The following is a 21,888-nucleotide window of genomic DNA, read 5'->3' as shown; positions in this document are numbered from 1 at the left end:
TATACCTTAAAGACCATCTGAAAGGTATATAGCCTACAGTTCATATTGACATACACATATATAGGCCTTATGCTTTCCATCTGCGCTTTAAACATGTCACCTCTACATGGTACATTTGGCCACACAGGGCACTACAAGTTATAAAAATAATGACCAGTCAGGTTCAAACGTCTGATCTTGCTCACTTCACCACCTACATATGACCTACACAAAGTTAATAAATGCATTATGGAACCAAACTAAAACATTACTATATGATACTACACTAAAACATATTTACCTTTATTTCCAGGATACTATTGCAACTGCAGATGTAAAAGGCATTATGGTCTTCAATCAGCGTGATATATATATAGGCCTACTATGTCAATAACCAAGTAAATGATAAAGAAAAGTTTCAAATAAGTGAAATCAAGTAAAGACAAAAAAGACTCATTTATTTACTGTAGCGGCAAAATTGGCCATTGGTACACAGGGATCGTTAAATATAAAATGTTAAAGCAAAGACATACACTCCCTGTTTCAACAAAACGAATGAAAGCCCTCTTCGAACGATACAAATTCAACAACTCAACAATCACTGACAAAACACACAACAGGCCAAAGTCTATAGCCTCCTTAACAGATCCTCACTGCAGTTTGACATGTTTTTTCTCCAATCCTGATGACAGGATGAGCAGAGCCTCATTTCCCGGCCTGCTGTGCTTGGCGTCGCAGCAGCACGTAAATCTTCTCTTTAATCCAGTCTTTGTTATAGGGCTGGTAGGTCTGCGTGTCCGCCCGGTACCTGGCCAACAGGAGGAAAAAGATCATGCAGTGGGGCAGGTTTCTAACAACAACAAAAAAGTGATTTGTTTCAATAAAGACTGTCTTTACCAGAAAATCTACACAACCACTGAGTGATGTGGATTAACTGAAGAAAAGTTTCCCTAGCCAGGCCATTTCAGACTTGCCCTGATTCAAGTTGGTCTACTGTCAGTGATGAACCAAATACTAACAACATTAGTTAATACTGCAGTGCTTGATCCTGTGAAGATCACTTACACCCCTATTCCTTAAATGCTCCTGAGGTAACATTGTTGAAGTAGCGGTTAATGACAGAAATATGTTGCATAGAACCTAAATGGGTCATTCTGTATCAAAACAGACAAAATCCAGGAAAATGGTTGCTGCACCATTCCAGACTTTGCTCAACATTTGTCTACCTAATATTTAGGTCCCAAAACTAAGGCCTGTAAAATAAGAATTGGAATTAGAATTTGGAATTGCTCTGATGAAGGCGAACTCAGCCTTGTCTCAATTTTTACTAAATCTGGAATCCCTGCACCAAAACTGGCTGCAAAACTGAAGTAATTTTCATAAGTAATCTGTGACAGCGCAGAAAGAACCTTATCTAATTTTGACACGGAATGACCCAAAGTATAAGTATATATACGCTTTTGATCCCGTGAGGGAATAAATGTCTGTTATATGGCAGCTGTTTACCTTTTTGTACACTTCAGGGATTCCCTTTGTACCTTTGTATTTCTTTGGAATTGAGTAAACAACTGCGTTTAAACCTTAGTTTATTTTCACTGCTAGTTACGCCCCTGCTGGAAGTCATACTTCAATGAACCTTTTTCAGACCCACTCTCAATTGGTGTCAACAAGGCTATAAGAGAGCCCTAATGCACTGTATCATTTGACAGAGGTATAGTCCTGTATGAACTCAGAGAGTGTTGAGTGTTAACATTCATTCATAGAAGTTATGGTTACGGTTATGGGATTTGGCAGACACTTGTGTCCAAAGCGAATTTAAAAATTTAATTTAACAATTAAAGTAAACAATTTAAAAAGTTGGTAGTAAACTATTGGCAGTAAACTATTTAAAAAGTTGGTAAGTTGGACCAAAAGGCTTGTTCAGCAAATGCCGAACACACTTTTACACAAATCCCAAGCATTAATTTGTTCCAACATTCTTTCTGGCAAAGTATCTGAAAAAACACTTTTGACAGGAAAAAAAATAAAAAAACAGATGGCCTGTTAAAAAAAGCAATTGGAATAGAACTAGTGAGCGGTGCTGTGGCGTTAGCAGCTGCAGTCTCCATATGACATTCCAGTAGCAACATATTATCAATTCTAAAACTGATAGTTCCGGTCCTTGATTGTGATCGGCTGAATCATGTTTGATGCCGTTGCAAAATCCAGCACAAACATACACCTTGACTAGCCTAGAAATCTAGACGCACCCTAGCGGCGGCAAATTAATTTGCTCAGCCTGTACGTCTAGTACCAAACCATAGGGATTTCTATTGGTTGGCGCCGTGGGCGCATCCAATCACAGCTCTATTTTGTTAGAGGCGGGCTTAACAGGATAACGACAGTCCTGCGACAGTGAACAACGAGGAAGGTGGCTATGGCTTAACTAAGAGCGGTTGTTTGAATCGGCGTTGGCGTCAACTTTGGAGGAGTTGGACTTGTGCTTTTCTTTGAAAGTTGAGCAACACAATGCACTTAAGTCATTCCTTTCAAAGAAGGATGCATTTGCCGTTTTGCCGACCAGATCACGGATATGGTCGTGAAGGCTGGCCTATTGCATGCCTAGGCAGTTTGAAAGACAATTCTCTGCCCGCCCCTTGGATTAAGCGAGGTGAATGGTTCGATTCCAGACTATACATTTCAATGATATAGGATGGCCCGCCAGGCTACACCTTGACCGCATTCCGTTCTATATTACTGCGCTACCATAGCCTGGAAAATCCAGACCCTGATAATCTAGAAAGATTAAGGGTCTGGCAAAAAGCAATGTAATGGCCCAGCTCGAGGGGCGGGAACAAGCATGCATTTAAAAATCTCACTGCACGCAATTGGATAACACTAGACCATGTTTACTTTGAATGATTTTGGACTTCAACGCAATGGGATAACACTACGACCAATGTGTACCGTCCTCCAACGTTGCAGCGCTGTCTTCATCAGTTTAGCTGGTTCCCAGAAAAGTTGGGGAAAAAGTAACGTGCATCATTGCTCTTTGCCAGAGTGTCTCGTAGAGACAATTCCATTGTGCTCTCGCGAGAACTCCATGATTTCCAGGGTAGCGCTACCATAACTTGATACAAAAGTTAGCTGCGTCTCGACGTTGCTTGGCAACCATTCAGATAGAGGAAATATATTTCTTGCTGGAAGAATGACTATCTATGAATAAATCGTTACATTTCTCGTTGCTTTGCCTTTACTTTATGAAACTTTGCCAGGTATTTATAGCAACAGTTTTAGAAAAGCAATAAGCCACTCGACTCCGCTAGCGCGTCGTGCCTAACAACGCCCCTTAGCTGTTGTAGAATCAGTGTAACCTATGGACTCGAGTGGCTTATTGCTTAAACATACTGTATGCTTGATTAGAAGTAGAAACTAAGAGTAGGCTAATGTTAAAATAGTTAGCAAACACTGCTTTGTTTATCCACACTTCCACACTTTGTACTTCCATGCTAGTTATCCAAGGACAATAGTGTTTGCAGTGTATTGGAAAGCAACTTTTTTGCCACACATTGAAACCACAAGGCACTTCAGTCAGTCAGCATCGCAGCTAATTCTTTTGAAGTCGGCTTGGTGTGCACTCAGCTTTAGAGGAACTTGTTTGAGCGAAGGTTTATCCAATATATTCATTCACAGTAATGTAAAGTATGAGTCAACTAAATACTGATTGATCATGACCTAATAAACCAAAATAATCGCAAATGATGGGAATCATCTATTCATCATCAGCAGCAGGTGTAATGGTAGCCACCTGGGGCCGTATTCAAAGCCTTTTATCTTACCACTAGGAGTACTCCTAAATCTCACTAAAAGATTTTAGCTAGGACTTTTCTCTTAAAAGTTATTCACAAAGCCTTTCAAACCTACTCTTAGTAAGGAAAAATAACAACTCCTAAACTAGGAGTGAGGCTTCGTTGCTATGGATGACGTCATTACTCACAATCACAAGCTTGAGTGAAGTGGCCACCTTGATTGGCTGATTGTAACGCAGGAATGATTCCAAACACCTCCCTTACGATGATGAGTGACAGGTGACAGGTCTGAGAATGCGTGCGCTACATAGATAGTGCGATGGACGGAAGATGATGAATAACTGAATAAAAAGGCCTAGCCTAAATGAATAAAGAGTACGGCAAAACAAATAGCCTAGTAGCCAAATGAAACATACGGATTGATGCAGTATCTTTGCAACATTATTATATTAATCTGTCACTATGTCTACGTTTGCAAAGAGGAGAACATTTTAATTTGATTCACAATGAAACGTTACATTTAATGTACATGTTGACAAGGAGCAGTTTTGGTTGCGTTACTGCATCCCTTTTATGCCTACAATGCGAAATTGTTCCCTCACGATTGGAAGCTCCTGTTGCCGCATACGCATTTCAAAACATCGCAACGTGAAATGCCACAAAAAGCTGTTTGTGAATATGTCTTAGTGAGTTAGGAGTCCTCTCGATTTCTTTTAAGCTGTCCCAGACTTGGATGCTACTTTTAGGTCTAAAATGCTTCGTGAATTACTTTTAGTGAAAAAAAATAGGAGTCCCAAAGTTAGGAGTGACACGCCCATTATTTTTAGGAGCTGCTCCTAAATTCGCCACTTAGGAGCTACTTTTAGCCTTTAAATTCTTTGTGAATACGGCCCCTGGTCTATATCTATGCAGTACGTACATTGGAAAATCTCACTCCTGACACCTTAAGAGTAATGCTGGCAAGAGAGCTAGCTGCCTGGGCTTTTAGCTTGATTGCTAGAACACTCCACTTCTGATCCGAGGAACTGCTGTTGGCGAGTTCGAGTCCGAGCGGGTGCAGGTCTGAGCCGCGCGGTTAAACACAACATAGAGAGTGTAGAGCATACTAAAGAAATGGTGTCGTTTCTGTTATCTTTTCAAATCTAAATAATCATATGGGGGCTTAAGACGGCAAAGGAGCACTCGTGCACTCTATGATTTGACAGCGGGACCGATCTATAATTTCTTCCCTCAAAGTCTATTGTGCTCATTGTTGATTTATGAGACCAGCTGAGAAAGCGATCAGTGCAAATCGTTGACTTCATCTCCTTTCAGTGATGTGGCAGATGTCATTTATCTTAGTTGTACTAAGTATAACACATTTTACATGCCAGAAACCCTAACACAGGGGTGGGCAAACTGCGGCCCGCGGGCCGGATCCGGCCCGCCGAGCATTTCATTTGGTTATCAGGCTGCTCGCTATTTTTTTCCCTGCGATAGTTGGTTAGCTTTACTGCAAACTGCTTTTCACTCTCCTTAGAGAACGTTTACAATGTCAATGTCAAAACATAATGTTAAATAGAGATACCATCATGTTAAACTAAGTTAACTCTTAGTTATCTCCTTTGCAGCAGATCTAACGTGAACATTATGCGATCCATTTAATTGGGAACGCGTCTGCACTCACGAGAGGGAGAGAGAGCCGCAGGTTCTGGCTTGTCATTGTTGATAAGTGATATGGCCTTCTTATAAAAAACTTTTAAAAGGAAATCATGAAGGCAACAGTAGTTCCCACTACTGACCATTTAAAAACTGTGAGAGGGCCCAGCCGTAGGTACAGCACTAGCCATAGCGGAACAGGCAGAAGATCATTGAGAAATAAACGTGAATTAAAGCGACTGTCTTAAATCAACAGTGCACAATTTATACATTTGTTAAACAGCATAAAATTAGCAGTATTTTTAAGCAATTCACATTTTAAAACAAATACTTTTCATACTAAATTATAGGCTATAAAAAATGTATTTTTTTTTTATGTGTGTGTCATGTGCGGCCCGCCGGGCAATTTTCAAAACCCAATGTGGCCCTTGAGCCAAAAAGTTTGCCCGCCCCTGCCCTAACACGACCAGAGGCCAGGGACAATTGAGTGAATTGGACTAGACATGCCTTTAAAATACAACTAACACCATGTCACATTATCACTGAAAGTATGCTTCAACCAAAAAGAGTATACTTACACCAAACAACTGAGGTCAGCCAGATCATCAATGAAATCAAACAGTTGACTGATGTCATATGTGATTGATGGACTGTTTGGATTCATCCTCTTCAGATGCTCCTCATACATTTTACATACACCTGCACAGATGTGCACATCATCATTTACACCATCATTTGTAAAGAGGGCATAACACATTTACCCCAGAGCAGAATGTGAACATAAAACACGTGCATACTCTGAAGCTGACATTTACTCACCTTCCATGCACTCATTGACAGACTCGTAGTCCGCATATGTCCTCCCCTCTGGCCTTTTGGTGGGCTGAACCAACAGGATGGTATGTGACTGCGGGGTGATAACAATGGTCTTATTAGTTCCATACCAGTAAAAAAAAGGTCACACAATGATTTAGGGTGCATAACATCAAACAGAGTCCTTGTCAATACACACAAATCGTAATTTAGTGAACTGCTGTTCACAAAGTTAACACTATAACTAAATAACAGAACTTCTCTTCCTATCTTAATAACTGATGTAACAACGTGGTCCGCATAGATTTGCGTTACGGTAATCTAGAATTGTTTTTCACATTTCTGCCTCAGTGACACAAGTCACACAATTGACAACATATTCAATATTCACATGATTTATGACCGGAGGTGTGTCTACCGACTCCGTCCCATCTTCAAATTAACTTGTTGAAAGGCTGTTAGTGAAGCTTGCAAACTTAGTTTACATTGGATTCACGCTAGGAACAGATGCATTGCAAAGGTAGCCTAGCCAGCTAGCCAAGTACCAATTAGCAAGTACTGCAGGTAGCCTAAGCAATAGCGACGTGTTTGAAGCGTTTAAATGTGAATGTTAGCTATTGACGAATACATTGGGTATATACATTGTTAATTTAACTATACTACTGCAAGCAAGTGACTTACCATTGTGAAAATAAATGTATACGCGTTCTTCTTAAAAAAGTGTGTGTCGTGCGCCGAAACTGCTGTGAGGATTTTCTTCTATGCCTAACAATGCAATTTTCTCCAAACTGGCATACTGCCCCCTATTGTTCAGGAGTAGATGGGCATCTGATCTGTTTCAGCCCGTTAAAAGCTATCTTAATCAATACTGTTCTATCAATACTGCTCCTGGCTCTGTAAATAAGTGTCTATTACCAAGATATTACTTAAACATTTCCAGCCAATCATTGTCTTGACTCAAGAGCATGAGAATTGGGAGCTGTGTAATATTTGGCTGCATTTTGAGCTACTTTTCACCAAAATCTGCAACATAGACTTATGGGAAAGTAAAAATGAAATCCTGAAGAAATAATTTGAATATGACCTTCACAAATAAACCAATGAATATTGGTTTAATACATTTTATGAAATGAATCTTGAAACTAAATGGCACAGATCTGGCACAACAAAATATGAAGAACAGAGGACGTAAAAAAAAAAATTCAGGAAATTAAAATAAGATTGCTTAGGTATATAAAACCAGGCCCACAAAAAGGTGGCCTAAATATTGCAGCATGTCTGTTTAAGAATGTTTTCTTGGCTTGTTAATGTGTGTAATGTTCCACGATAGGTTGTTACCTGGGACAATGTTAGGATGCCACCCCTTTTTAGTGGTGTGGGTGTGTTGGGGCAGCCGTGGCCTACTGGTTAGCGTAACCGGAGGGTTGCCGGTTCGAACCCTGACCAGTAGGCACGGCTGAAGTGCCCTTGAGCAAGGCACCTAACCCCTCGCTGCTCCCTGAGCGCCGCTGTTGTTGCAGGCAGCTCACTAAAAAAAGTGTGAATATAAATTAATTATAAAAGTGTGCCCAGACCAGTGAGGTTATCGTGGCTGTTTTAAAGCAACTCAGCAGCATCCAGCCACAGAGGGGGAAGAAACTTGCTCACTGTATATGGGCTTTCCAACAGCACAACCTTTATTTTTGCAGAACACAGAACAGTTCTACCGCTTATAGGCCTATACAGCCTTCAAAAATGTAGTCCCAAATGCAGAACCCATCAGGAAGTCATCCTTGCAGTGGAAACCCTTTATTGTCCAGTTCCCTTAGTCTGCACCAGAGACTTTATGGTGAACAATGTTAACCCATTAAAATTATAACAATTATGGACAGAGAAACCAAGGTAGGCATAATGAAATGTTCTTGATTTCTGGTGATATGTCGGGCAGTTTTTACCACCTGCAATGCATAGCCATCAATGCATGATGCTATTTCCAGACCGGACCGACATACAGTTTGTGAGTATACTGTCAGTAGTCTACAGTGGTAAACAGTGTCCTGAGAGTTTTCTCAAGGCTCCTTGGGAACTAAAGAATGTAGGAGTTTGGAGACCAGAAATAATCTGAGACATGGAACTTGTAGCATGAAACACACTACAGCTCCACTTATGGTGTCCTGTCCTGATCTCCTTGGTCTTCTGTGTTGTCAGCACAACATGCAGTCAGGTGCTGTTGGCTGTTTCACTGTCTCTACTCTAGAGAGTGCGCTGTGTGCCTTCATGCTTTGGGGGTCAGGGTTCAAATGCTATTGCTGTTTGTAACTGTAACTGTGTAAGTGTACACTCATAAAGCAGGGACACTAAACTGCAAGTGAGAATTAAAGGGCCAAATTGTTTGATGATCATCGAATTAATTAATTACTTACACACTTTCAGGTCTGTAGCATAAATATATTGTAGGCAATATCACATTATTTTATTTAAAGTAGGCTATTTGTTTAGCTTTGTTTCTTTACGTTTCAGTGCCCATAAAGAACACTGTTATCCCAGTTTTCTGATCTGGACCCAGCCCACTGAACACACCTTTGTTTCTTGGTCGGTGACGGTGGGCGGAGGAGGAAGTCCATTAGCCGGATGGGAGATGTGTACTCGAGTTGGTTAATGTAAAACAAATGGTAACAATTGCTGAAGTTCAACCATCTTAACATTAATGCACCCTGGAGATAATTCAAAACAACCCGAAAAAGAAAACTTCCGTTCGCGAGGCTCTTTGTCTGTGATTCTAGGGTAAGAGTGAAACAGCTTATTCGACAGAATAAACATGCTAACGTTAACAGCTAGAGCTAGCCATGCTAACTAGCTAGCTTATACACTGGCGATAGTACCGCTACCAAGGTCTGACTGAAAGACTAGCGAAAGCTGAAGTTGAGATATGTGTCGCTTGCCATTGTGTGAGACCCACGTACATAGGTAATACGGATTTCACAGTTGTAAAGCCAGAAATCCACACCATACTGTTGTTAGCTACTGCATTGTATACGATATCAACCAAAGCTAGCAAGCATTTTATTGTGTCTGGCTACGTTAGCTTGGTGGTTGATTGGTACAATAGCTAGCTAGCGACGTATCCAATGCCGAATGAGCCAATATTAATGTTTGGTTACTGGCAATGGTCTGTAGAGTCACAGTGGGCATTTCATTTAGTTGACCCCATAGATAATTTGCTGAACGTCAACGAACCGACTGAGTTGAACTGATGCTAGGTTTTAGTTATGTTAGCTAAGATGAGCTACTAGAAATGTTAGCGGTAAATTTGGATTAGAGCGTGAAATCCTGTGAGCCAATGATATCAGAATTCAACTTTGGTCATTGTCGTGTGCTATTATAGGCAGTTGCCCAGGTAAATAATAAGGTTAACACGGCTTGGCTAGATCGCTATTGTCATACATACAAATGAAAATCATAATATTTTCTTTTGCCACTCTGCTTTTTCTCCAGGGAAGGAGTTTGTCTATGTGGGCCAGAATCTATGCAGTGCACCAATGGCTGACAATGTGAATGTTTGTGAGAACAATGACGTGAGTAGCTGTCATCACTTTTCTCATACCTTTAGCATGCCTGGCAGGGAAACACCTGTTTATGCTTTGTGATTATGGGCAAGGATAAGGCTATAGCTGCTAGCCCTCCATTAACTGTCCTTGTCCTTTGTACATTAACAAAGGGTAGGGTTTCTCTTCAAATGTTTTTGAGAAACTAAGTGAATATTTTGAGTCACAGACATCTACCTCAACTTTAGGCTGGTGTATAATTTTTCTCTCTTCTCCCACCATGCTTACCAACATCAATATGTTTTATATAGTCACCACACTGCCACCTGTGGTTGTATAGAGTAACCTGTGGTAGCTCTATACAAAACATATTGATGTCAATGGTGCATTTTGCCCATGTTCAGGGTGGAAAGTGAAAAAGAAAGATTTGCATAAGACAAGTCAAATTGGTGTTTTTGAAAAGAAAAGATCATAGAGAATAAAGAAAAAAATATTTAAAAAATCTTTGTATATTCCCACAAGGTGTTTGGGTGCTCTGAAAATGAGAACCAAAATGATTTTTTAGACTTGTAAAGTCTGCTGAAGGAATTTATTTTCTGTTCATTGTTTTTTGTGAGAGTGTTTCTACTTATCTCAGTAAGGAAAATAAATCAAGAGCCTATGTTGAGTACAAATATGTCTTCTGAAGGTTTAAACAGAGCCCAGCCAAAAACTCCAATAAAATTTGTATCAACTTTGAGAGAGCTATGCCCATGCAGGATTATCCAGACCATGTTGGAAACATGACGATTTTGCTACATACTATTCCTATTTATGTACCAGCATGCAAAATTTGAGCCTCTTGCATGGTTTAGTTCTTGCGCTGTGGGCTTGTGAACTTTGACAAAAAAAAAGAGGCCGAACAAAATCGACACCCCCCTCCCCCTGTAAAACTGGCTGTATCTTGGAAAGTATTGATCTTACATAAGAGTAATTTTACAGTGTGTCTCCTGGGTAACATACACCTGGTAATTTTTTCAGAATTTTTTGAAACCTAAGTGCGTGGGCCCTGGTTGAATTGACGTGGAATGACCCCAGTTGAACATAATCAGGTGTGTTAGAAACTGTAGGTAGTGACTACAGTGGAAGGATCTGGCAGTACCATGCCCTGACTTGCTTGTCAGCTAAGGCTTTTGAGATGGCATTGTGTTGCATAGAGCTACAGATCGTTAAGTATTCTCTGTCGAATGATCTTTCCAACGCATGCAGTGTAGTGTTGCTCAGAGAATGGTTTTGGGGATGCTAAGGAATAGGTGAAACTGCGTCCTTAACGACACTCACCCTGGTTTCTAGATAGCAAGTGACCAGACTAGAGACAGAGAGAGCACAAATTGACTCTGAACATCCCCTGCAACCCTACAATACAAGTCTTTGTTTGTATTGTTTCTCCTTGTCTTTGTTTGCCCTCACATTCCCGTTCGGTCTCCTCTTCCTCTTTTCACCTTGTCTCGCCTCGTTCTGTGCGTCTATCCATCTATTGCTTCTTTCATAACTGATCCTCCATGTCTCCATACAAAACAGCAGGTAGAAAGACCACAGGGGGAGCTGCGGCAGCGCCGCGATGCAGGGACCACCAGGGCCACGGCGGACAACGGCACTAGAGGGGAGACGGAGCTCAACGGGCAACCGCCCACGGCTCCGCGGGCGCCTCCCGCGCATGTGGTCACCGACAGCGAGGATGATGAGGATGAGGAACTGACTCTCAAGTATGGAGCCAAGCACGTCATCATGCTCTTCGTGCCTGTCACGCTCTGCATGGTGGTCGTCGTGGCCACCATCAAGTCTGTCAGTTTCTACACGCAAAATGATGGACAGCAGCTGTGAGTGGAACCTCGGTTTATGTCTGTGTGTGTGTGTGTGTGTGTGTGTGTGTGTGTGTGTGTGTCTATTAGAGAGAGAGTGAAGGAGATACACAATAATGTACAATACACTTTTTTGAGCTCATAAGAATTATGCTGCCTCAGGATTAGGCATAATGGTATGGTCATGGTGTGAAATTCTTAAAGGGCCTTTTCCAAGCTAGGACCTACACCCTCGCCATACACACTTCCACTCTGTTTGTGCGTTCCCCAGAGGGTCCGCCACATTAAGTGCCATCTGAAACCGATGTGCAGGGAAATAGTTAGGGATGGTCGCTATAATGACCTAAAAAGCGGGTCTGCATCGATGCTCACTTAACAAGCATGTGCAACAGTTTTTCTGTCTCCGTGTACTGGGTACAGCACCTGAACTCAACTTGTCAGTTGTTTTTAGGTCTGCATAGCAGGATTTGGTAATTAAAGCGTAATTTACATGATAACAGTGAAACTGATATGAGCAGCATAAGTAGTAAAATGCAGAAGATGGAAATAAAGTAGACCTGTGTAATATCAACATGTATGGGACTAGCTTACACACCTTAACTGCAGCTCCACCCACAAGATTGTGAGTGAAGAGGGAAGACATCCAGGGTATCCACAATGTGTGTTTTATGGCTTTTTAAATATTTATTTTATTGGTTATTATACAATGAAAACGACTGAAAACGACGATCGATTTGACTTCAATTTCCCTTTCGAGTCGGGGGCATCCCAAAGTTGTATCAAAACTGTTTTAAACCCTACCTCATCATGAGAATGCCCTCCACAGTCTTGAACGTCACAATAAAATGGAGTTCACTAACAGAGTGGGGGTGGTAGACTCCGGTTTGGAAAAGGCACAGTTTTGGCACAGCCATGAGAACACAGGTTAGGAGTGATTGGTCAGTATTATTCATGTAGGTGTCCAGTTGAACCACTAGATGGTGGTGTTTAGTAGCAAGAAAAGAAAACTAGTTCTTGTCAGGGGTTAGTGATGGAAGAGATTGGGTCTCACTCAATTGATTGCACTGGATTGGATTGCACTCAAATTACGGGCTTTAGTTTAAGTTGCCATACGCTGGATTTGTTTTAAATGGCTCAGTGTCCTTTGAAACATGCCATTCATTTTCTAAATGTTGTGTCTGATGTGGCCACACTTCTTGCAACACCCAGATTCTTTTTGTTTATTGAGTTTGGTTGTCTTGTTAGGTGGGTGATTGAGCAGTGGCTTGTGGGTAACCATGTTTTGAGTCTGTCATCATTTGTACTTGTCTGCCTGCAGGCTATACACCCCGTTCCGAGAGGACACAGACACCGTAGGTCAGCGGGCCATCAACTCCATCCTCAACGCCTCCATCATGATCACAGTCATTGTTGTCATGACGCTGGTGCTGGTGGTACTCTACAAGTACCGCTGCTACAAGGTAGGGCCAAGCAAGCCGCAGCCAGGCCCTACGGGTGAGGCTGTTGCTGCAAAGGGCTTATTATATGTGGCTTAGTGGTTTCCCATTGGTTGCGCCACCCTCCCCTACTGATTATTGTAGCCATTATGAAGGGTGTTCACAGTAAAAGTATTTTTAACGTTGGGTACATGCATATATACTGCACTCGTATAGTTTCCAAAGGTATATACTTACACTTTCAAAGAAACGTATGTTAAATGTTCTTTAGCTTAGGTGGTTTGACTTGGATTCAGTCAGAAGTAGACATGCTGGTGTATTGTACACTCTCCACACCACACAGGTTAGGTGGAAGTGTTTTGTAAATAAAGTACTAATGAATGAATGAATGAATGAATGAAACTTTATTGCCCAGAAGGGAATTTGTCTTGCACTCAAGGAAGCCACAGTGAACATTAACCGCAGACAACAATAAATAACAATAAAACCAACCCAGACATGCAACAGAATTTAAAACATTGAGGATACAGAAACAGGACATTTTCATCAGTCCAACAACAATGCTCATGCTCCTATGGGCTGGTTTCTTACCAGGTGATCCACGGATGGCTGTTCATCTCCTCCCTCCTCCTGTTGTTCTTCTTCTCCTTCATCTACCTGGGGTATGAGCTCACGCTGCACCTCATCAGCCATGGGGCAATTCCACGCAAAACTGTCACATCTATAACGCTAACTAAATGCCATGGTATTTGTATGATGCAAATGATTATGTGAAAAGTTTTTCATGTAAGTTCTACAACCGAGAAGAGTGAATGCTCAAGTTTCAAGTAATCATCATTCACATCATACCATGGCATTGTGTTGGCGTTATGGATGTGACCGTTTTGTGCGGAATTGCCCCATGCTCTTTGTACATGTGTGTGTATTGCTCTCCAGCCAGGCACATGTATCTAATGGTTCTTCTGGTCCTCCACTCAGGGAGGTGTTCAAGACGTACAACGTGGCCATGGACTACATCACACTGGCACTGATCATCTGGAACTTCGGTGTGGTGGGCATGATCTGCATCCACTGGAAGGGTCCTCTGCGTCTGCAGCAGGCCTATCTCATCATGATCAGTGCGCTCATGGCGCTAGTTTTCATCAAGTACCTTCCTGAGTGGACAGCCTGGCTCATCCTAGCGGTCATCTCTGTCTACGGTGGGTCCACAACACAACACAACACAACACAACACAACACAACACAACACAACACAACACAACACAACACAACACAACACAACACAACACAACACAACACAACACAACACAACACAACACAACACAACACAACACAACACAACACAACACAACACAACACAACACAACACAACACAACACAACACAACACAACACAACACAACACAACACAACACAACACAACACAACACAACACAACGGCTTCTCTTTCAGCTTGATATACAGTGTAATTGATGTATCACTGTAATGTATGTACGGCTGTAGTGGGGCAGCGGGACTGTTACCACCTGACAGTTGGTCTGCCTGGGTTTGATTCCTGGACCCACTGTTGCGAGGGTCTGCTGAATACCAGTCAACTTTATTTACAGAGTGTTGAACAACTTATTGACATTAAACATTTAATGGTATTCAATGCCCTCCAGAGCCATACGCCCCTCAAGAGACATAGTCACTCTGCTTTGATGAGCTGTCTAAGACTAGCACTTTTTGGGGAAATTTTCTCCGAAGTAAACAAAATTCCAGAAATGATATTTTAATCCTCTAGTGCACAAGTTGGATTATTGCCTTGCTTTGTGTACTGCGAGTAGAGGTGGCCTTTGCGCCTTCAGTCTAACAGATGTTTTGCCCAGAGCGTAGCTCCAAGAACGTTCAGTCAAAATACAGAAAAAGAAGAGACTGCACACAAGGGCTGTATGATATCAAAAATGTAATCAAAGTGCCGAAAAAACGTCTAGGCCACGAAAAACAAAAAGTTTCATGTGTGTGCTTGTCTACATCTTTTTTTACGTTTTGTGTTTACTGACATGTTGAGCCTGGTTCAGACTTTGTTGTTACAGTGGTTTGACATTGATAATTCTGAATGTTCTTGAATCTCTGTATCCACTGAGATCTCACAATCCTGAGTTGCCATATTAGGTGTGTTTGTGTAAGATTTGAGGAAATGCTTCACTAACAAGTGTGATCCCTTCGGAGTTAACACAAGTCTTTCTAGTGTGGCACTATACATTATGGTAAATACTGCTTCTGGCTGCTGGAAGCTCACCCGCAAACAGTTCAGACAAATGCTGCAGAATCATATCCAGTTCTAGCATAAACAGTAGATCAAAGAGGGTGTTATCAAATAAGTGTGAGGATCAGAAAGAATGTTTCATCTGGCCAGGCCAGAGTCAGATGTGTTTTGTAAAGGAAGGATCTTGGCACACAAACAGGAAGGACAGACGAGAGAGACGCTCGAGTGGCCAGAGGAACTTGAAAGTGAGGAAAGATGTCTTGGGTCTCCACCAGATTTCCTGGAAGAACACACAATGTGGGGCTCTTCAGATTTGGCCACAAAGTCAGGGGGACGACACTGTGTGTGTTTGGTCACAGAGGAATGTGCTGGTGATATATTTAGATGACATCTCTGGGCGGAAAGTGCAGCTGTAGGATGTTGATAGAAAACACTCGGGAGCAAGACAAAGCTTTGGTGTAGCTTTCATTCCCCACAAATCTATTGCTGAGCGTCTTTTGGGTAACCTGTAGGAGTTTGTCTCCATGTATAAGCCGAGGCTGCCTGAACTCTCGTTTGAGTCGTACGGGACTTCATGGATCATTGAGTACTCAAAGATTATGGCTAACAACCATTCTGAAGCATGTCATTAAATAGTGTGCAGACTAAGATCAGATTAAGATTAACCATGGAACATTAACCATGTTTTTCTATCCAGTTGACTAAGGCACAAAGATTTGGTGTTGTTCATCTGATTAAAGTACTCTCTGTTTCCCTCTCATAGATCTCTTGGCGGTGCTGTGTCCTAAAGGGCCGCTGCGGATTCTGGTCGAGACGGCGCAGGAGAGGAATGAGGCCATCTTCCCCGCTCTCATTTACTCCTGTAAGTCCTCCATGCCTATTCTCTCTCTTTCTCTCCGTCTCTCCCTCTCTTCCTCCCTCCCTCCCTCGCTCCCTCTCCCTCGCTCCCTCTCCCTCAAGGGCAGGTCCAGCAGGGGAGGTTTATCTGTGTGGGACCAGAATAGAATATGCTCAACTCAACTGCTCCTTGGCATTCACACAGGATGGGTCGCTTTTAACCGGAAAAATAAAAATGTGTTTTGAATTGTGTGTGGTTGTAGTAAAAAGTCTTGACCCCCAAACCGAAATTTGGAGTATAAATGTGTGTTCTAATTGTATTGTTTTGTGGTCTTCTGCCAGCAACCATGGTATGGCTGGTGGGTATGGCCGACAACGTGGAGACCAAGAATAATTCCAGCACGCCCCCTCAGCCCGAGAGTCAGGGTGAGTCTGCTGACCATCCAGCTAGAGTGAAAAACAAACCAAACAAACGCCAAGAGCATGAAAACAATGCACACAAACATGGCACCCACAGTGCACACAAACATGGCTCCCACAATGCACACAAACATGGCTCCCACTCTCAGATTAGATGCTGCATGCGATCTATAGCACCTTCCTGTGCCAGAACAAGCTGGCAGAGTTCTGGCAGACGACATGCAACATCAGCACAGGAGCCTTGCCAGAGCATGTGAGCATGACTGAGCATGTCCAGACTGCACTCTGGGTTTTGCTCGAGGCGCACGTGTGGACATCTTCCACTTAACTCCGCGTCCTAACTCTTTCTCGCTAAAGAAAACGAAAAACGTGTTCCAAGTCTGGATGTTTTTCACGTCTGACATTGGTTTGAATCAGTAAGAATAACATGTCTATTTGATATTGACGTTATCTATCACAATATCTTCATAAATCTTGCCTGTGTATATCTTGAGGCTGTGCAGCAGTTATAAAGCCTCACGAGCTGCAGGTCTGCTGCAGCCAGCAATAGCTTAGTTCAGTATTTCACATCGACATATTACAAGTATTTTACTGCAATTTAGCTTTGATTTTCAAACCATCAATTTTGAAAACAGTTTAGCTGTTGTTTATAATCAAGTTCCTCACTATGATGCAATTGGTCAGTTAGTTAGTTAGTTAGTTAGTTAGTTAGTTAGTTAGTCAGTTGGTTAATTTTCCTCGTGGGGAAATTCATTTTCACAGATCTGTACAATAGCGTCATCACATCACGCTTTGCAATTAATTACAGCTGTTTCCATGCGCCATACTCAACAAACGCTAACACGTTATCATAGCTCTCCCTGCTGTTGATTTGCTTCTTGACTTGACTGACTCGAGTGTCCCTGCTTCTCCAGCCGTGCCGATGACACCCAGCAGCCCGGGAGAGGACGACGGTGGCTTCACCACGACCTGGGTGGGGCACCAGGAGCAGCAGCTGGGCCCGCTGCAGTCCACGGACGATACGCGGCGCGAGATCCAGCAGATGCCCTCGGCGCGGCCGCCCGCCGATGACGACGACGAGGAGAGTGAGTGCTGTGCAAGGACGAATATATCCGAAAAATGAAAAGGGACAAAGCGCAGATTGCTGGTTAGACCCAGCGGGGAGCTTCTTATACCCTTTGGTCTGTTTCCAGAAGGCCCACAAGGCTGACTAGACAAAATGTAATCAGCATAGTCATACGAAGTCGGCCAGGAGTTTTGCAGCTTTGCCGCTGCGCCCCAGAGGTTTGCAAACAGTTTGTGCAGAAAATATAATTTCAACCAGAGACACTCAGGAACCAGGAGTAAAAGTGAACATGAGTTTGGATTTACAAATGAAAATCGCTATACAGATAAAGAAAGAGTCTATGGCGTTTGTCCAGTCCTGGGTCCAGGTCTTGAGCCTACGCTTTGGACAGAGGCAGGGACAGAGCGTACCCCCTGGACCAAGGGACAGCAAACTGCTGGTGGTTGAGGAGGAAGGAAAGGAACATCAAAAATGCCATCACCTGAAAGCAGCAGAATAGGAACATAAGCATAGCATCAGCCATCAAAGTAAATGGGGGCGGTACTTCCTCACAATCTCCAGATCTATATAATATCTCCATTAGGCCCCAGAATCATTACTATAAAGGGACACATCACACATTTGGTTTTACCCAGAGCTATGTGCAATATTGGTAATGCATGACTGTATAACAATGTTGCTACATGTAAGTAAACACTATGCAATGATAAATTAGAAGTTACAGATAAAGATGTATAGTAAAATGTGCATTCAGTTGAATTAGTAGCTTTGTTGCCGCCCCCTTTAAATGCCTGTTCACTATTTCTAAAACCAGTAGAGCTGCTGAGTTAGACAGGTTGGTGTCTGTCTGTCTCCAGCATGTGTGAGTGCTGTGGATGCGGTGGCCAAAATGAGGCACTCTCAGGGTGTAATCATGTCCTCAAGTCTCAGTTTGTCTGCCACCATCTTTCTTCTCCTCCTTACTCAGCCTGTCCCGCTACCTTTCATCATCCTCTGCTTTTGAGGTATTTTTATGATGCCTTTGGCGCTTGTGTGTGTGTGTGTGTGTGTGTGTGGCGGGAGCCTGTGCGTTTGGAGTCCATGCACGTGTCGGCATGATGGAAAGCCAGAAACACCCAGTGGCAGCCATTAAAAGACCTGATTAGGGCATCATCGGCCAGGAAAATGACGGGCCTTTCAATCCTCTGTACTTACAGCCAGGGCCTCGCCTCCCCAGCAAAGCCTCTGTAAAATGCTCTCCACACACACACACACACACATACACACACTCCGTCACACACACACACACACACACACACACACACACACACACTCACACTCTCTCTCACACACACACACACACACACACACACACACACACCAACGTTTCGAAGTTTGCTCAGTAATTAAGGACAAACGGGCTCTCCAGCTGTGGGGTTAACGAAGGGGTTTTCACTTTTGTGTGTGTGTGTGTGTGTCTCTGTCCATGTGCGTGCGTGCACTTGCGTGTGCTCACTCTTCTGTGAGTGTGTGTGTGTGTCCGTCCGTGTCCCATGTGCGTGCATGCACATACGTGTGTTGACTCTTGTGTTTTGTGTGTGTGTTTCCAGGGGGCGTGAAGCTTGGTCTTGGAGACTTCATCTTTTACAGCATGCTGGTGGGGAAGGCGTCAGCCGCAGCCAGTGGGGACTGGAACACCACTCTGGCCTGCTTTGTGGCCATCCTTATCGTAAGTCAGCTGCTCAGCACACCGCCACACTGGCCCCACTGCACCATTCACACATTAGATTCTCATTCCCATGCCAGATTTAGACTAACTTTGGGACGATGCTCTTCTCCTACATCACATACAAAGAGGGAGCTCAGAGATCGTCCGTCAGAGAGCTACCAAAGAATCTTACGAGCAGGGTTCCCACGGGTCATGGAATTTCTGGAACATCATGACATTTTAGAAAGTCTATTCCAGACAAGGAAAGTCAGGGATTTTTTTTTATCATTTTTGGGGCAAAGTCATGGAATATTAGGGAATTTTGTTGTAGCAGTTTATCATTTTCTTGCCAAAACACATTAATACAAATATATTTTCTATGCAGAATTTGTCTATTATTTGCTTATTAGCTTTACTGCTTGCTTGAGTATCGCAACTGTGTTTATTCAATCTCCCGCTCTAAAATAGTAAAAGACTGTTTGCTGCTACACGGGTGCTCTGAAATCATTGGTCGGTAAAAGGTACCATTCATTATATAGTAAGTCATGGAAATTCAGTTTTTTTTTGTCAGGGAAAAGTCATGGAATGTTACAATTGGCTTAGAGTGGGAACCCTGTACAAGCATGCTGACCCTCTCACTCATCTCCCCTCTCCTCCCAGGGACTGTGTCTGACTCTGCTCCTGCTGGCCATCTTTAAGAAGGCACTGCCCGCCCTGCCCATCTCCATCACGTTCGGCTTGGTCTTCTACTTCGCCACAGACAACCTGGTACGGCCCTTCATGGACCAGCTGGCCATGCACCAGTTCTATATATGACAGGACCTGGGACTCGGTCTCACCACCACGCTCATACCCACCCATGTAAACACATCCACACACACTAAACACATCCACACACACGCACACCACTGAGGGCCTTTTTCTGGCCTCACCAGGGACTATTGGGTAAAGGAGACTGCCCCCGCCTCCCTGCTGGATGCGTGATTAAACTGGACCTTTTTTCACCTTATAACTTTTTTTTTTTTTTTTTTTGTTTTTGTTTTGAGACTTGGTACTTGTTGTGATTTGCTTCATCACGGTGAGATCCTCGTACAAAACCATCAGAGAGGCACTTCTCTGGTCAGCCAGCGGCCTTTGCAGGGGCAGCAGGAATGATGCTCTAAGGCGTTATCTCTTTAACAACAACAAAAAAACGACAACAACTTTTTTTACCTCTTAAAAGAAAAGCTTACCACTTAAAAAAGAGAATTACTGATTTGTGGTCCTTTAACATTTTCTTCTGTTATTGTAATAACTGGATAATTATTATGCACCTTTGTTGAATATTCATGTTTTTTTTTTTTTTTTTATTCCAATTTTTGCTTTTAATTACTCTTTGGAATCGGTGCTTGCTTCATTGCCCAACACTGGTAAAAGATGCCATAGTCTCTGCTGGTTGTTTGCCTGCTCATATATTAAGGAGAGTTCTAAACCAAAGTCCTCTGGGAATGGCTATGGCTTTGCCAGCAAGTGGTTTTCCTGAATGGGACTGATGTTGGTTTGAATATGAATGGATATAGAAAGACGACCACAGACATCAAATGTGGTGTTTTGGTACTTTTTTAAGCCTTCTCACACTTCCGAATCCTCAACGTCACATGCTGATCACAGATGCATTGTGGTCCGGAGCTTAGCAGACACAGCTGCTTTTGAGAAACCATGTGGAGGTGACCATATGGAATGTACCCGTACATCGAGTCCTTCCAAGTGACCAAAATTAACTGCCCATAACTGAGAGAACGTGAACCTGCACCAAAGTTTTTTTTCCTTTTGTTTTGGTTAGGATTATGTAATGCTTGATGCTGTGATTTTTCTTTTTTTGTTTGTTATTGACTTTTATTTTTGTTGTTTTTTTGTTTGTTTGTTTGCTGGTACAGTTATTCTCTTGGTGACAGGCTGATTCTTCTCCTAGTAGACATGGGCATCAAGATGAATTCATGGAATTATTTTAGGGAATTTTGTAAAAAAAAAAAAAAAAACACGAAGAAGAAAAGGCAAACACTGTTTTTTTTTTATTATTATTGGTTTGTATCATTTTCAGGATGTTGTGGAATAAATGAGAAATGTGACTGAGCAGTGTTGCTTCACTGTTCTGTCTGAATCGTCTCCTTGTCTCCCAGTGCTCTCTTTTGACCAGTCTGACCAGCATGGTCTGGCGTGAGTCCTCACTGATTATTTCCTGTCAGGCTGCGCACGTGTGACCTTAGGACGGTCACATTGTGGCTGTCAGAGCAGTCCACTACACTGACCCTACTGTGTAGTCTACCGCATGGCTGTGTCCGTATGTTAGAGAGCGTGTATAAGGCACTGGTCAGGTGACATAACCACAGTGATTTCCAAGATCTTATATTCACCCATGGTTAGGTAAAATGGATGCACTTTTTCCTTTCTATAGAACAGCTGAATCCATCAGGGCAATATGATTGATGGTCACTGACACTATACTTACTTAATGGACATATTGAATGCATTTTCTCTGAATACACATCAGAAAGGTGTGTGTGTGTGTGTGTGTGTGTGTGTGTGTGCCTCAATGAATAAAGTGTGTGAATGCATAGACAGCCCAATTATTC

At 42.6% G+C, this 21,888-nt stretch overlaps 2 protein-coding genes across 2 annotated transcripts; one reads left to right on the top strand and one right to left on the bottom strand.

Moving 5' to 3' along the window:
- Nucleotides 1–416: 416 nt before the first annotated feature.
- Nucleotides 417–7,007, bottom strand: LOC125312397 (enhancer of rudimentary homolog). The gene is made up of 4 exons (XM_048270921.1): nt 6,900–7,007; nt 6,225–6,312; nt 5,984–6,104; nt 417–787 (listed from the first exon to the last, which is right to left on the bottom strand). The coding sequence occupies exons 1-4, from the start codon at nt 6,900–6,902 to the stop codon at nt 685–687; spliced, it is 315 nt and encodes a 104-aa protein (XP_048126878.1). The 5' UTR covers nt 6,903–7,007; the 3' UTR covers nt 417–684.
- Nucleotides 7,008–8,778: 1,771 nt separating this feature from the next.
- psen1 (presenilin 1) lies at nt 8,779–21,421 on the top strand. The gene is made up of 11 exons (XM_048270920.1): nt 8,779–8,981; nt 9,693–9,772; nt 11,303–11,601; nt 12,902–13,043; nt 13,614–13,681; nt 13,998–14,218; nt 16,030–16,128; nt 16,446–16,529; nt 17,438–17,608; nt 19,179–19,297; nt 19,937–21,421. The coding sequence occupies exons 2-11, from the start codon at nt 9,737–9,739 to the stop codon at nt 20,090–20,092; spliced, it is 1,395 nt and encodes a 464-aa protein (XP_048126877.1). The 5' UTR covers nt 8,779–8,981; nt 9,693–9,736; the 3' UTR covers nt 20,093–21,421.
- The last annotated feature ends 467 nt before the right edge of the window (nt 21,422–21,888 follow it).

Source organism: Alosa alosa, chromosome 19 (assembly GCF_017589495.1).
Source record: "Alosa alosa isolate M-15738 ecotype Scorff River chromosome 19, AALO_Geno_1.1, whole genome shotgun sequence".
NCBI classification, from domain to species: domain Eukaryota; kingdom Metazoa; phylum Chordata; class Actinopteri; order Clupeiformes; family Clupeidae; genus Alosa; species Alosa alosa.
This window is presented reverse-complemented; position numbering and strand designations above follow the sequence as displayed.

Excerpts from the sequence above, each read along its gene's own strand:
- psen1 (XM_048270920.1), top strand. The coding sequence starts at position 9,737 with ATGGCTGACAATGTGAATGTTTGTGAGAACAATGAC. Across the intron at positions 13,682-13,997 it reads TTCTCCTTCATCTACCTGGG|GGAGGTGTTCAAGACGTACA; the intron begins GTATGAGCTCAC and ends TCCTCCACTCAG. Across the intron at positions 16,530-17,437 it reads CCCTCAGCCCGAGAGTCAGG|CCGTGCCGATGACACCCAGC; the intron begins GTGAGTCTGCTG and ends CTGCTTCTCCAG.
- LOC125312397 (XM_048270921.1), bottom strand. Across the intron at positions 6,105-6,224 it reads TGTCAATGAGTGCATGGAAG|GTGTATGTAAAATGTATGAG; the intron begins GTGAGTAAATGT and ends ACATCTGTGCAG. Across the intron at positions 788-5,983 it reads GCTGACCTCAGTTGTTTGGT|GTACCGGGCGGACACGCAGA; the intron begins GTAAGTATACTC and ends CCTGTTGGCCAG.